This window comes from Alosa pseudoharengus, unplaced genomic scaffold (genome assembly GCF_046254945.1).
Source record: "Alosa pseudoharengus isolate Yale_2024_CS ecotype anadromous, Long Island Sound unplaced genomic scaffold, YU_APseudo_1.1 YU_APseudo_1.1_scf_14, whole genome shotgun sequence".
NCBI lineage: Eukaryota > Metazoa > Chordata > Actinopteri > Clupeiformes > Clupeidae > Alosa > Alosa pseudoharengus.
In genome coordinates, this window is record NW_027468609.1 from 17974439 (window position 1) to 17986938 (window position 12500).

The following is a 12500-nucleotide window of genomic DNA, read 5'->3' on the forward strand; positions in this document are numbered from 1 at the left end:
AGGAGACTGGAGAGTTACTGTAAATCTCTACATCCCTCCTCTACCTCCCTCTTCGGATGCTGCATTCCTGACAACTTAGACGCCGGAGGTCAGACTTCAATTCCAACCTTGAAGTTGGGGTAGATCGACTTACACGGAGTTCAGAAGTGAGAACTCCAACTTCAAGTGGTGTTCCATTGTACTTTTTCTGTCTGCTAAATGACTAAATGTAAATGTAAATCTTACCTTCACATATAAAAACAAGATAGATAGCCATTAGCAAACTAGAGAACTACAGTGCAGAGATATAAGTATAAACAAAGGATATACAGTATGCAGGAGAGATGGCAGCAGATAGAGAAAAAAATGCCCAGCATATTAGGGTTGTCAGAGGTGGAGGGTCTTCTAAAAGATAGAACATTTTATGCAATATTGCACTTCAGTCTCATCATTCTCTCTGCATCCAGGTCCCTAAGCTCGATGATGTTTTAAGCCCCCGCATCGTCGACTTCAAAGCAGCACTGCGACCGTCGACTTCAAGGCACCTAACCCTCACCTTAACCCTTGCCTAGTGCCTTTCATGCATCACTGTCTGGAAGACAACGTTGGGGACTTACAACACCATAAAAAAAACCTTCACCACACTGCTCACTCTATTATACTTACTTGGACATCATGGTACATCCTCTAACAGCAGTCTAGATTTTAACTCTTGGTGCTTGTCTTGTTGTGGATAAATGTCATATGTAATACATAAATACATTATTTACGTTTCTAATAGGATGCTTGTGTCAACTCACGTTTGCATGCAGAGAGGACAGCTCACCAGTTTAAGTTCATTCAGAGAGGCGTCAGCATCTGTCTGGTATTAAATGACCATTCTGGAAACATGCCACTCATCAATTTTGAACACGATTTTTATAATAGAGGTTTCAGAGTTCGATATTTGCACTGAATTTAATTCACCAAACTTTTGCTGTGGCTGTTTCAAAATGTCACTATCATGACTCCACCTCTACTGAACAAATTAGGTTAGGAAACAACACCTGTGGCTGTGGAATGGGAAGATGGACGATGCTAAATGGGGCCTGGGGTATTGGGGGGGGGGGAGTTTGCTAATATGATGTAATCGCCATGATTTAACACAAGTATTGAGGGCAAATATGGCAGAAGCGCGAAGCTACGCATTGAATATTTTGATTGCCTAGCTGCCCTTTAGCCCCATAATGCTTTGCATTTTGATCACATGGTCAGTTGGAAGTATTGCCTTATTTTCCTGTCATGAGATGCTATAGGCTGACAGCAGGTCTTGTGGAACAGGTCCAGCTTTCAAATAATATGGTGGAAATATGCCAGATCAGTGCCTTGGTCACTTCACGGTCAGTCGCTATCAAGGACGCACTTCAATGTCGAATAGTAATGCAGAATTATCTCAGGAAAAAGCCATGTCATCACAGATCCACTCGACTCAGTATTGCAATACATTTTGGAGTTTTTTTTTGTTAATTCAGCTATTCATTTGAATGCAACCTGTCTCAGCTCCCACTGAGCTGACTATGACTTTTAAACCAACAGTTTTGTCTGTCTTGACATAAGAATAAGTATGGTCTCTGTACAATATTTAATTGTTTTGTATGCTCCCCTACAGGCAACATATTCTCCCTCAACAAGATGGACGGACATGTGCATGTGTGTTTGAATGTATGTGTGTGTGTGTGTGTGTAAGAGAGAGAAAGAGAGAGAAAGAGAGTGTGTGTGTGTGTGTTTGAGTATGTGTGTGTGAAAGAGAGAAAGAGAGAGAGTGTGTGTGTCTGAGTGTATGTGTGTGTGTGTGAAAGAGAGATAGAGAGAAAGAGAGAGAGCATCTCTTTCTCTCTCACACACACACACACACACAAACACATAAAATGTGCAACAAGCAGACTGAGATCCCCCAAATCAGTGAGATACACATTTTTATTTTGTTCACACAAGATGTCACTAATATGAACTCAATACATAATACATTTTTGTTCATTCTGAATTCACTCAATTAAATATGTTCTATTAATCTCATCTCATATACTGCAACAACCACTTTGACCTTATCCACAAAACTGTCAGACATGTGACTTTAGAGGAGCATTACTTTAGCAAAAAGATCATTATCATTCATTTCAACTGATTCATAGTCTGACAATGTAGTCCCTCCGATTCCATCATTGCCTGAAAATGATTCATTCATTGAGAATAACATTCATGAGTGTCTCATTTTTTGATTCCCTTTCAGTTTGCAGTCCCTCCAATTTCATAATCGCCTGAAAATCATTAATTCATTGAGAATAACATTCATAAGTGTCTTTTGTTTCCCTTTCAGTTTTTACACATATATCTCCAAGTGTACACAAAGTGTATAAATACATATTTCAACAGAGGTTTACCCGCTGTAATGATTTTCAACAGAGGTTTACCAGGCGTGATGATTTTCTTTGATGAGGTAAAAAAAGGAAGATTGAAGCTTTTCATGCTCAGAGCTGCTGTGAGAGGATATACATCTCTGTAGGCATTTGCACGTCACAGATGGTACACACACACACACACAGGGAACACAGAGAGAGAGAGAGCGAGAGGGAGGGAGAGGGAAAGAGAAAGAGAGAGAAAGAAACATACACACGCACACGCATACACACACACACACACACACACACACTCACAACCTTTTTATCAACCCTTCTCCATCCTGCGTCAGACTACACTGAGAGACCCTGCGTGGCCATGTTGATTTCAGTCTATGAATAAAATGATGGATGATGGTCTCTGCTGTAGCTGCTCCTGTGGCCCTTCCCTTTCCCCACCCCAAATAACCTTTGGTGAAGGTGGTGGGGATGGGGGGTTCATGATGGACATGGTGGCCAGGTAGCAGCTGGTATGACAGTGATACTGCTTGGGTGGCGACCCCTCCTGTGTTGTGCCGTGAACATCAAAGCTGCGGCAGCATCTGTCCGACAGAGCCAGAGAACCCATTCTGTGGGCCTCCAGCAGCTGTTGTTGAGCTGGACTATAAATACTCACACACACACAAACACACAAATACTAGGGTACAAAAAAAGACTACAGTCTCTCTTTGTCTCATTGTCTCACTGTCTACCCCTGCCTCGTTCCTCATCACACGCACAAACACACATGAACATGCACACACACACACACACACACAAAGCAACAGTGAAACTTATTGTGACCTCATATCTCTAATCAAACCCAAACATATACATAAGAACCCAGACATGTATATTCTCTCAAATACACTTAAAAAACCATCAGAACAAATGCAATGCAATGAGAGAGATGCATGGCTATTAATAAAAACAGTCCCATCTCTGTTTATAACCAGTGTAGTCTGCTAAAGATACAATAATAGCCATATGGACCATATTGGATTACCAGAACATTCAAGTACAACAAACTGAAAATTAAATAAGACTCCCACTGCCGTTTTTCTCTACTTATTAAAAATCTCCTATTAGTGCAGTGTATTACAGTAATACTACAGTGCTTACACACATAAACGATTATGTGCACAAAACACACACTTGTCTCCAGAGCCTTTTGCTGTATATTTAATGGCTGTGTGGATGCACTGCAGCGACATGGTCTGCTGAGGGAAGTGCACTCTCGATGATGAAGCTGTCGGTCTGTCCGTCCTGTCAGGGCACTCTGCGCTGCTGTGCGGTGTGGTGTGGTGTGGCTGGATGTGGGGTGGTTGGTATTCGAGGCGTCCAGGTGCCAGAAGCTCTTTCCAACACAGCCAGAGGCCACCAGCATGTTTCATTGCATCACCGCCTGCCTGCCGGGAAGCTGGGCTAAGAGAGTGTGTGTGTGTGGGGCGGGGGGGGGGGCAGTGCCTGTAACACACTCACTGAGATGAAGGCTGGTGTGGGCACTTACAAAGATGACTAAGTCCAGCACACACACATGCATTCGGTATGCACACACACACACACACACTCACACACACATGCATGCTCACACAGATGAAATTAATGTCACATACACACATTGGAGCAAACACAAAACACATGGACACTTGTCCACTCACACACACACACACACACACACACACACACACACACTGAAGCAAAATGGAGCAGTATTTGCACAGTCATAACACACATGAAATACATTCACAACTCTAGCTTGTGCCAGGCAGAGGCTCACAGAATGCCTGTCTTATGTAAGCTGGATCAGGATGAGGTTATTTTGGTGGAGACCTTGTCCCCGTGCGGCGGGATAGAATGTCTGTTTGTGTTCCGTGGGACAACACAGACTGGCCGCGCCGTCCGTCTCTGCTTTGCTCCGCCCCTCTCTCATCTCCTGCTCCTGGCTGAGTAAACCTCAGACGCCCAGTTCTGCCCTGCAGGTCAAACGCTCTTCCACCGCCGCTGTCGTCGTTGCCCCCGGCGCTGAGTTAATCTACAACAACAGGTGCAAATCCCGGCGCCTCAAGAGTTCCGTCACTCCTGTCAACGGCTTTGATGGACAGATGAACTCTGTTGCTATGGGTGGCGGGAAGGGTGGATGTGCCAAGCAAACACACCACGTCAATTTCCCAAAACAGGGTCTGGTCAGTGTCATACAGTACATGTTCCCGGGCCCGAGGCCCAGTTTAAGGGTGAGCTATGCCAGGCCACTCTGAGTCTAGTGTGTGTGGAGTAGACTGCTCATTCACTCTCATCAAGATGGTTTGAGAATGCCTGCAGCCTTCATTGCTTGCACTGACATACTTCATGTCTCCGGAGAACAGTATGTGATGAAATGGTTTAAGCTGTCTTTTGCCATGCACTTTACTATTTACAACGCGGCCAAATGTCAATGTCATCTCACGACCACAAACACCACTTCATCACTCACATACTCGCCGATTCCAACTCTTTCCAACAGAGGCTCGCCAACCCCTTTCAAAGTCCTGCTACGTGCATACCCAGAGTCTAATGTCCGGAGTCCTGCTACGTGCATACCCCCAGAGTCCAGGTGAAAGGTCAACGGAGCCTCTCTCAGACTGAGAGCTCAAGGCCTGCCTGACCTACTGAGTGAGATGTTGGCACCTGTTGCAATGTCTCAGCAGAACTGGCTCTGCAGTAGGGCTCCTGTGTGTATGTGTGTTTGTGTTGGGGGGGGGGGTGATGCCCTCGCCCCTCGCCCCTGGCCCCTCTCTCTCCCCTGGGCGGCCCTCAGTCCTCGCTGGTCCAGGTGGTGGTGGGCGACGGCGTCAGGCTGCTCTTGCCTGCAGTGTGCGAGGATCCGTTGGGCAGACCGGCGAAGTTTACAGCGGTGTGCGAGGATCCGTTGGGCAGACCGGCGAAGTTTACAGTGGTGTGGGAGGATCCGTTGGGCTGACCGGCGAAGTTTACAGCGGTGTGGGAGGATGCGTTGGGCAGACCGGCGAAGTTTACAGCGGTGTGCGAGGATCCGTTGGGCAGACCGGTGAAGTCCAGGGTGGTGTGGTTCTGGGAGACCGGGTCCTCCTGAAGCGGTTCGGTGTGGTCTGGGTTTCCGAAGGGCATCACCGTGGAGACGGTGGTGTCCATGCGACTGACGCGATACATGCTGATCTGTGTCTGAAGGTAACGGGTGGATTTGAGTTCCAGACTCTTGTAGGAACCTTCTGGAACACAGGGGCACCAGCGGAATGCCTGCTGGAACCCTGCACGGAACCTGGAAAAATGGTACATAACATTCTTAGAATGATGTGTTGGTCAGAAGTAAAGCCTTTTTAACCACACCGGCCTGTATAGACTTACAGTACAAGCAGGGTTGAGTAGTAATGGATTACATGTAATCTGGATTACGTACTGTAATCAGATTACAAAAATCAAGTAACTGTAATCAACCCAGATTATGAAAACAATTGTGTAATCAGATTATAGTTACATTCTTGGGGATTACTTGATTACATTTTATCATGCAAACAATGCAACTTTTTTATGATAGCCTAGCTAATGTTTTAATTTGACAAACAGCCCATTCGTTTGTCCACTAGATGACATTATCATCCAATTGCCTGTGTAGTTTCTTGAAAAGAAAAAGGTTAAAATCAAAACCCAAGATGGATGAGCTGTTGACTTCAACTGATAGACTCGTTCCAGTCGGGAAAAATGCGTTCAGTACTTGGCAATATCGCCACAACTTTGAATTAAAGACAGTGAAAAATAAGGTTGTGTACAGTATGTCGTGTGCAAATTGTGTAAAAAGTAATCCTAAAGTAATCAGATTAAGTTACATGTTTTGGGTAATCCAACTGATTACGTTACTGATTACAAAAATTCCCATGTAATCTGTAGCCAGTAATGGATTACATTTCAAAGTAATCTGACCCAACCCTGAGTACAAGCACAAGCATACCACTATACATCTCAAAACTTTAACACTCTCCACCTCCCTACTCTGCAACACACACACACACACACACACACACACACACACACACACACACACACACACACACACACACACACACACAAACATTCACACATATACACATACACACAAGCATGCAAACAACAAACATGGGCAGATGTACACATGCATGCGCTTGCACACACACACACACACACACACACACACACACACACACACACACACACACACACACACACACACACACACACACACACACACACACACACAATAATCCATGCAGTTATTTGTCTCAGAGCCTAGAGAATAGCTCCAGCAGGGCTGTGCAGAAGGGCCCATTTGCTGGCTAATGAAAGGACAGGCCATTTTGGGCCGGCACTCTCTGCATTATTAATGTGTCATTTCAGACCCTTCGCTCCATGGTGGTCTTGGGTCTCGCACTGTAATTTATAATCTGTGCCACCAATTACAACCAATCAATACTACAGTCACACTAGACCAAGGGTCAACCACAGATGGAGTATGGTTTCAAAAGATAACACACACACACACCCACTCACACAGACACCCTCTTCTATATTTTTAACAAAAGAGTCTGCAGACAATAGCTGGCCATTAGTCATGTAAAACTTGTTTAATTAGCTTATTTAGAGGAGGTTGTTTTCTGCTCGGGAGAGCAAACATGAACATGGGGCTTTAGTTAAATTAATGATCAAATCTGAAGGCTGAACTTTTCCCATTATTATTTGTGCATTATTAGTATTTTTCCTCGCCTCCAGCCTATAAAAGCACACCGAGGAAAAAAGAAATGAGTACTTCAAAACGTCAGCAAAAACATTTCTGAGACAGATAGAAGCAGAGCAAATCTGCTACACATGCATCATATCAATGCCAGATGTGAGCCAGATCAAGACCAGATGTGAGCCAGATCAAGACCAGATGTGAGCCAGATCAAGATCAAATGTGAGCCAGATCAATATCAGATGTGAGCCAGATCAAATCCAGATGTGAGCCAGATGAAGACCAGATGTGAGCCAGATCAATACCCGATCAGGGTCAGATCAAGACCATATGTGATCCAGATCAAGACCAGATGTGAGCCAGATCAAGATCAGATGTGAGCCAGATCAATACCAGATGTGAGCCAGATCAAGACCAGATGTGAGCCAGATCAATACCAGATGTTAGTCAGATCAGGGCCAGTCATGGATCCCATGGCCCATTGCGATTCAGGAATAATACATATAGGAGAGAGTGAGGAGAGTATAGAGAATGGTCTCCATTACATTTTTAAAAATGTTTTTTCTTTTATAGTAAATTAACCTATTCTTCATAATTTTACTGATTCCTGTGTATGAGGTGTAAAATATGACCAGGTGTAGCCTTTTTATTTTGTCCAAGCAGGCATTTTGCCATTTGCTTATGTTCTGTCCATACAGTAATAGCCTAAAGATGAAGGATCCATGATTTATTTTGATACCTGACAACTTGCTGCAAAACAATTACAGAGAAGAAAAGATAAATAGCTCTTATTTCTGTGGATGTAGTAATCTAATTCTATTGTAATAGTCTTCAGTTTTTGCTAAACGAATTCTGCTCACAAATAGAAAACAATATCAATAATTTACTCAGGACATATTGGCAGACATAATACCTCTAATGTGATACATCTAGAATAATATTCCTATATGTATCACATTAGAGGTATTATGTCTGCCAATATGTCCTGAGAAAATATTATATTCAGTCTAACTGTTTCTCAGCTGTCGGCTTACCAGCTGCTGTGATCCTTCAGTACCTTATGTTGTCTTGTTTTTGTTTTTGTTTTTCTGTCTAATTGTACACTTTTTTATCTAAACTATGTTTCTTCATGGGCAATCTTATAGTGTCCTGTTACCAACTGTTTTTCACAGGAAAACATTTGTTATGTTTAACATTTGTTATGTTTACAGTAATAAATGCAGTATAAATAAACCTTTATAGCATGAGGCCAGAGTGAGAGAGAATTTATTGATAACCAATGTCCTGTATTGCTACTTTTCACAATGATAAGGTCATGAAAAAAGCTAATACATGATACATGGAAACAAAAAATAATGAAACCGAAGCAGGTGAATATGGTGAGATGTTGGCTGTGCACCTGTCTTTGATGTGTGTCTATGTGTGTGTGTGTGTGTGTGTGTGTGTGTGTGAGAGACAGAGAGAGAGAGAGAGAGTTTACCTGTCATTGAGCAGGGTGTGTGTGTGTGTGTGTGTGTGTGTGTGTGTGTGTGTGTGTGTGTGTGTGTGTGTGAGAGAGAGAGAGAGAGAGAGAGAGAGAGAGAGAGAGAGAGTTTACCTGTCATTGAGTGTGTGTGTGTGTGTGTGTGTGTGTGTGTGTGTGTGTGTGTGTGTGTGCGTGTGTGTGTACCTGTCGTTGAGCAGTGTGTGTGTGTGTGTGTGTGTGTGTGTGTGTGTGTGTGTGTGTGTATGTGTGTGTGTGTGTGTGAGAGAGAGAGAGAGAGAGAGAGAGAGTTTACCTGTCATTGAGCAGGGTATGTGTGTGTGTGTGTGTGTGTGTGTGTGTGTGTGTGTGTGTGTGCGTGTGTGTGTACCTGTCGTTGAGCAGTCTGTGTGTGTGTGTGTGTGTGTGTGTGTGTCTGTGTGTGTGTGTGTACCTGTCGTTGAGCAGTGTGTGTGTGTGTGTGTGTGTGTGTGTGTGTGTGTGTGTGCGTGTGTGTGTACCTGTCGTTGAGCAGTGTGTGTGTGTGTGTGTGTGTGTGTGTGTGTGTGTGTGTGTGTGTGTGTATGTGTGTGTGTTAGAGTGTACCTGTCATTGAGCTGTGTGTGTGTGTGTGTGTGTGTGTGTGTGTGTGTGTGTGTGTGCGTGTGCGTGTGCGTGTGCGTGTGCGTGTGCGGGTGCGTGTGCGCGTACCTGTCGTTGAGCAGGCAGTAGATGATGGGGTTGTACATGGTGGAGCTCATGGCCAGCCACATGACGGCCAGGTAGACCTGCTGGATGTAGCGCTCCTCAAACACATCCGGGTGGAACTCGTGCAGCAGGAAGTAAGCGTGGTAAGGCAGCCAACATAGAGCGAAAGTGCACACTACCACTATCATCATCTTCACCACCTGAGACAGAGGAGGAGGAGGAGGAGAGGAGGAGAGGGGAAGAGGAGGAGACAAGGAGAGGAAGAGAGAGGGAGAGGAGAGGGGAAAAGGGGAGAGAAGGAGAGGAAGAGGGAAGAGGATGGGACAAGGAGAGGAAGAGAGAGGGAGAGGAGAGAGAAAAAGGGGAGAGAAGGAGAGGAGAAGAGGAGAAGAGGAGACAAGGAGAGGAAGAGAGAGGGAGAGGAGAGAGGAAAAGGGGAGAGGAGGAGAAGAGGAGAAGAGGAGGAGACAAGGAGAGGAAGAGAGAGGGAGAGGAGAGAGGAAAAGGGGAGAGGAGGAGAAGAGGAGAAGAGGAGGAGACAAGGAGAGGAAGAGAGAGGGAGAGGAGAGGGGAAAAGGGGAGAGGAGGAGAAGAGGAGAAGAGGAGAAGAGGAGGAGACAAGGAGAGGAAGAGAGAGGGAGAGGAGAGAGGAAAAGGGGAGAGAAGAAGAGGAGAAGAGGAGGAGACAAGGAGAGGAAGAGAGAGGGAGAGGAGAGAGGAAAAGGGGAGAGGAGGAGAAGAGGAGAAGAGGAGGAGACAAGGAGAGGAAGAGAGAGGGAGAGGAGAGGGGAAAAGGGGAGAGAAGGAGAGGAGAAGAGGAGAAGAGGAGGAGACAAGGAGAGGAAGAGAGAGGGAGAGGAGAGAGGAAAAGGGGAGAGAAGGAGAGGAGAAGAGGAGGAGACAAGGAGAGGAAGAGAGAGGGAGAGGAGAGGGGGAAAGGGGAGAGAAGGAGAGGAGTGGGAAAGAAGAAGAGAGGAGGAGAAAAGGAGAGGAAGAGAGAGGGAGAGGAGAGGGGGAAAAGGAAGAGAAGGAAAGGAGTGTGAAAGAAGGAGAGAGGAGGAGAGAAGGACATGGGAGAAGGGTAGAGAGGAGAGGAGGAGGAGGAGAGGAGGAGGAGAGGAGGAGGAGGAGGAGAGGAGACTTATTATAATTGGATGGAAAAAGCAAATGGTCAGTAAAAGTGAAAGCTCCTCTAAGCCCAATCATGCTGACCCCTGAGGCACAATGAAGATTAGTGGACAAACCCGCAGAGAGCCAGACACACTAGGGAAATAGTGGACAGAGTCGTGGAGAACTCGACACACTAGAAAAATAGTGGACAGATTTGTCGAGAACTCGGCACACTAGGGAGATAGTGGACAGAGGCATGGAGAACTCGACACACTAGGAAAATAGTGGACAGATTTGTGGAGAACTCGGCACACTAGGGAGATAGTGGACAGATTTGTGGAGAACTCGACACACTAGGAAAATAGTGGACAGATTTGTGGAGAACTCGGCACACTAGGGAGATAGTGGACAGATTTGTGGAGAACTCGACACACTAGGAAAATAGTGGACAGATTTGTGGAGAACTCGGCACACTAGGGAGATAGTGGACAGATTTGTGGAGAACTCGGCACACTTGGGAGATAGTGGACAGATTTGTGGAGAACTCGGCACACTAGGGAGATAGTGGACAGAGGCATGGAGAACTCGACACACTAGGGAGATAGTGGACAGATTTGTGGAGAACTCGGCACACTAGGGAGATAGTGGACAGAGGAGTGGAGAACTCGGCACACTAGGAAAATAGTGGACAGATTTGTGGAGAACTCGACACACTAGGGAGATAGTGGACAGAGGAGTGGAGAACTCGGCACACTAGGAAAATAGTGGACAGATTTGTGGAGAACTCGACACACTAGGGAGATAGTGGACAGAGTGTTGGAGAACTCGACCCATTAGGGAGATAGTGGACAGAGGAGTGCAGCAGAATGTGCATTACCTTGCGTTTGGCAGTGAGCTGCTCACGGTAGCGGTCGGTGCAGTCGCCGGGGATTTCACTGGCCCAGAGGTGCAGGCCCACCACCAGGTAGGCAACAGCCATGACGAACAGAGGAAGGACATAGATGAGCACCATCACACAGATCTGATAACTGAGAGAGAGAAAAAAGAGAGAGAGAGAACATGAGTGGAAATGGGAATGGGAGGGGTGAAGATGGAGAAAAAAAGAGATGAAAAAGAAGAGAGGAGAAGAAGAAGAAGAAGAAGAAGAGAAGGAAAGAGAGAAGAGAAGATGGAGAGCAGAAGGGAAAAGTGTTGAAGAAGAGAAGGAAGAGTGTGGGAGAGGAAGACAGGAGAGAAAGGGAAAGAGGAAAGGGTGAGAAACAGAGGAGATGGAGAGAATTACAGAAAGAGAAAGATAGACAGAGAGGGTGGAGAAGGCTTGTCAGTGTTCGCTACAGACACACAACAGCAGACAGCAGCAGCAGCAGGAGCTCAGCTCTCTACTGTGTATACACTTCCTCTTGACGTCTAGAGCTAATCACAGAGCTGGCAAACAGCCTCCGTTAGCACCCTCCGCTAGCTCTGAAGCCCTGTGGCAGAGCACCATTGTTTCCCCACAATACCATCTCAACACACAACATTATCAGGCAAACCCACACGCAAGCCCACTCAAAAACACTGGAACGCAAGAGCCATCCCTCCACTCACTCACTCATTAATTCTGCCCGTCTGTCTGCACCAAGTGCATGCGCCCCTCAGCAGAACAATCTCAAAGTTGCTGCATCCAAATAAGAACTGAAGCAAACTCAGTGAGAGTGAGAGACTCTACAAGATCAGACTCCAGATCCTACAAGACTCTAGACCCTACAAAACCAGGCTATAGACCATACAAGACCAGACTCTAGACCAGAAAAGACCAGACTCTAAACCCTACAAGGCCAGACTATAGACCCTACAAGACCAGACTCTAGACCAGAAAAGACCAGACTATAAACCAAAAAAGACCAGATTCTAGACCCTACAAGGCCAGACTAGACCAAAAAAGACCAGATTCTAGACCCTACAAGGCCAGACTATTCAGTAGACCCAAAAAGAAAAACCTCTAGACCCTACAAGGCCCGACTATAGACCCTACAAGACCAGACTCTAGACCAGAAAAGACCAGACTATAAACCAAAAAAGACCAGATTCTAGACCCTACAAGGCCAGACTATAGACCAAAAAAGAC

General features: G+C 45.7%; 1 protein-coding gene across 1 annotated transcript in view; it reads right to left on the reverse strand.

The window, feature by feature from the left end:
* Positions 1-5186: 5186 nt before the first annotated feature.
* The window catches only part of tacr1b (tachykinin receptor 1b), a 14657-nt gene continuing 7343 nt past the window's right edge, over positions 5187-12500 (reverse strand). The window contains exons 3-5 of the mRNA XM_076284989.1: positions 11271-11421; positions 9287-9483; positions 5187-5670 (exon numbers count right to left, since the gene is read on the reverse strand). Of these exons, the coding sequence (XP_076141104.1) occupies positions 5187-5670; positions 9287-9483; positions 11271-11421 (832 nt within the window). The remainder of the gene's footprint in view (positions 5671-9286; positions 9484-11270; positions 11422-12500) is intronic.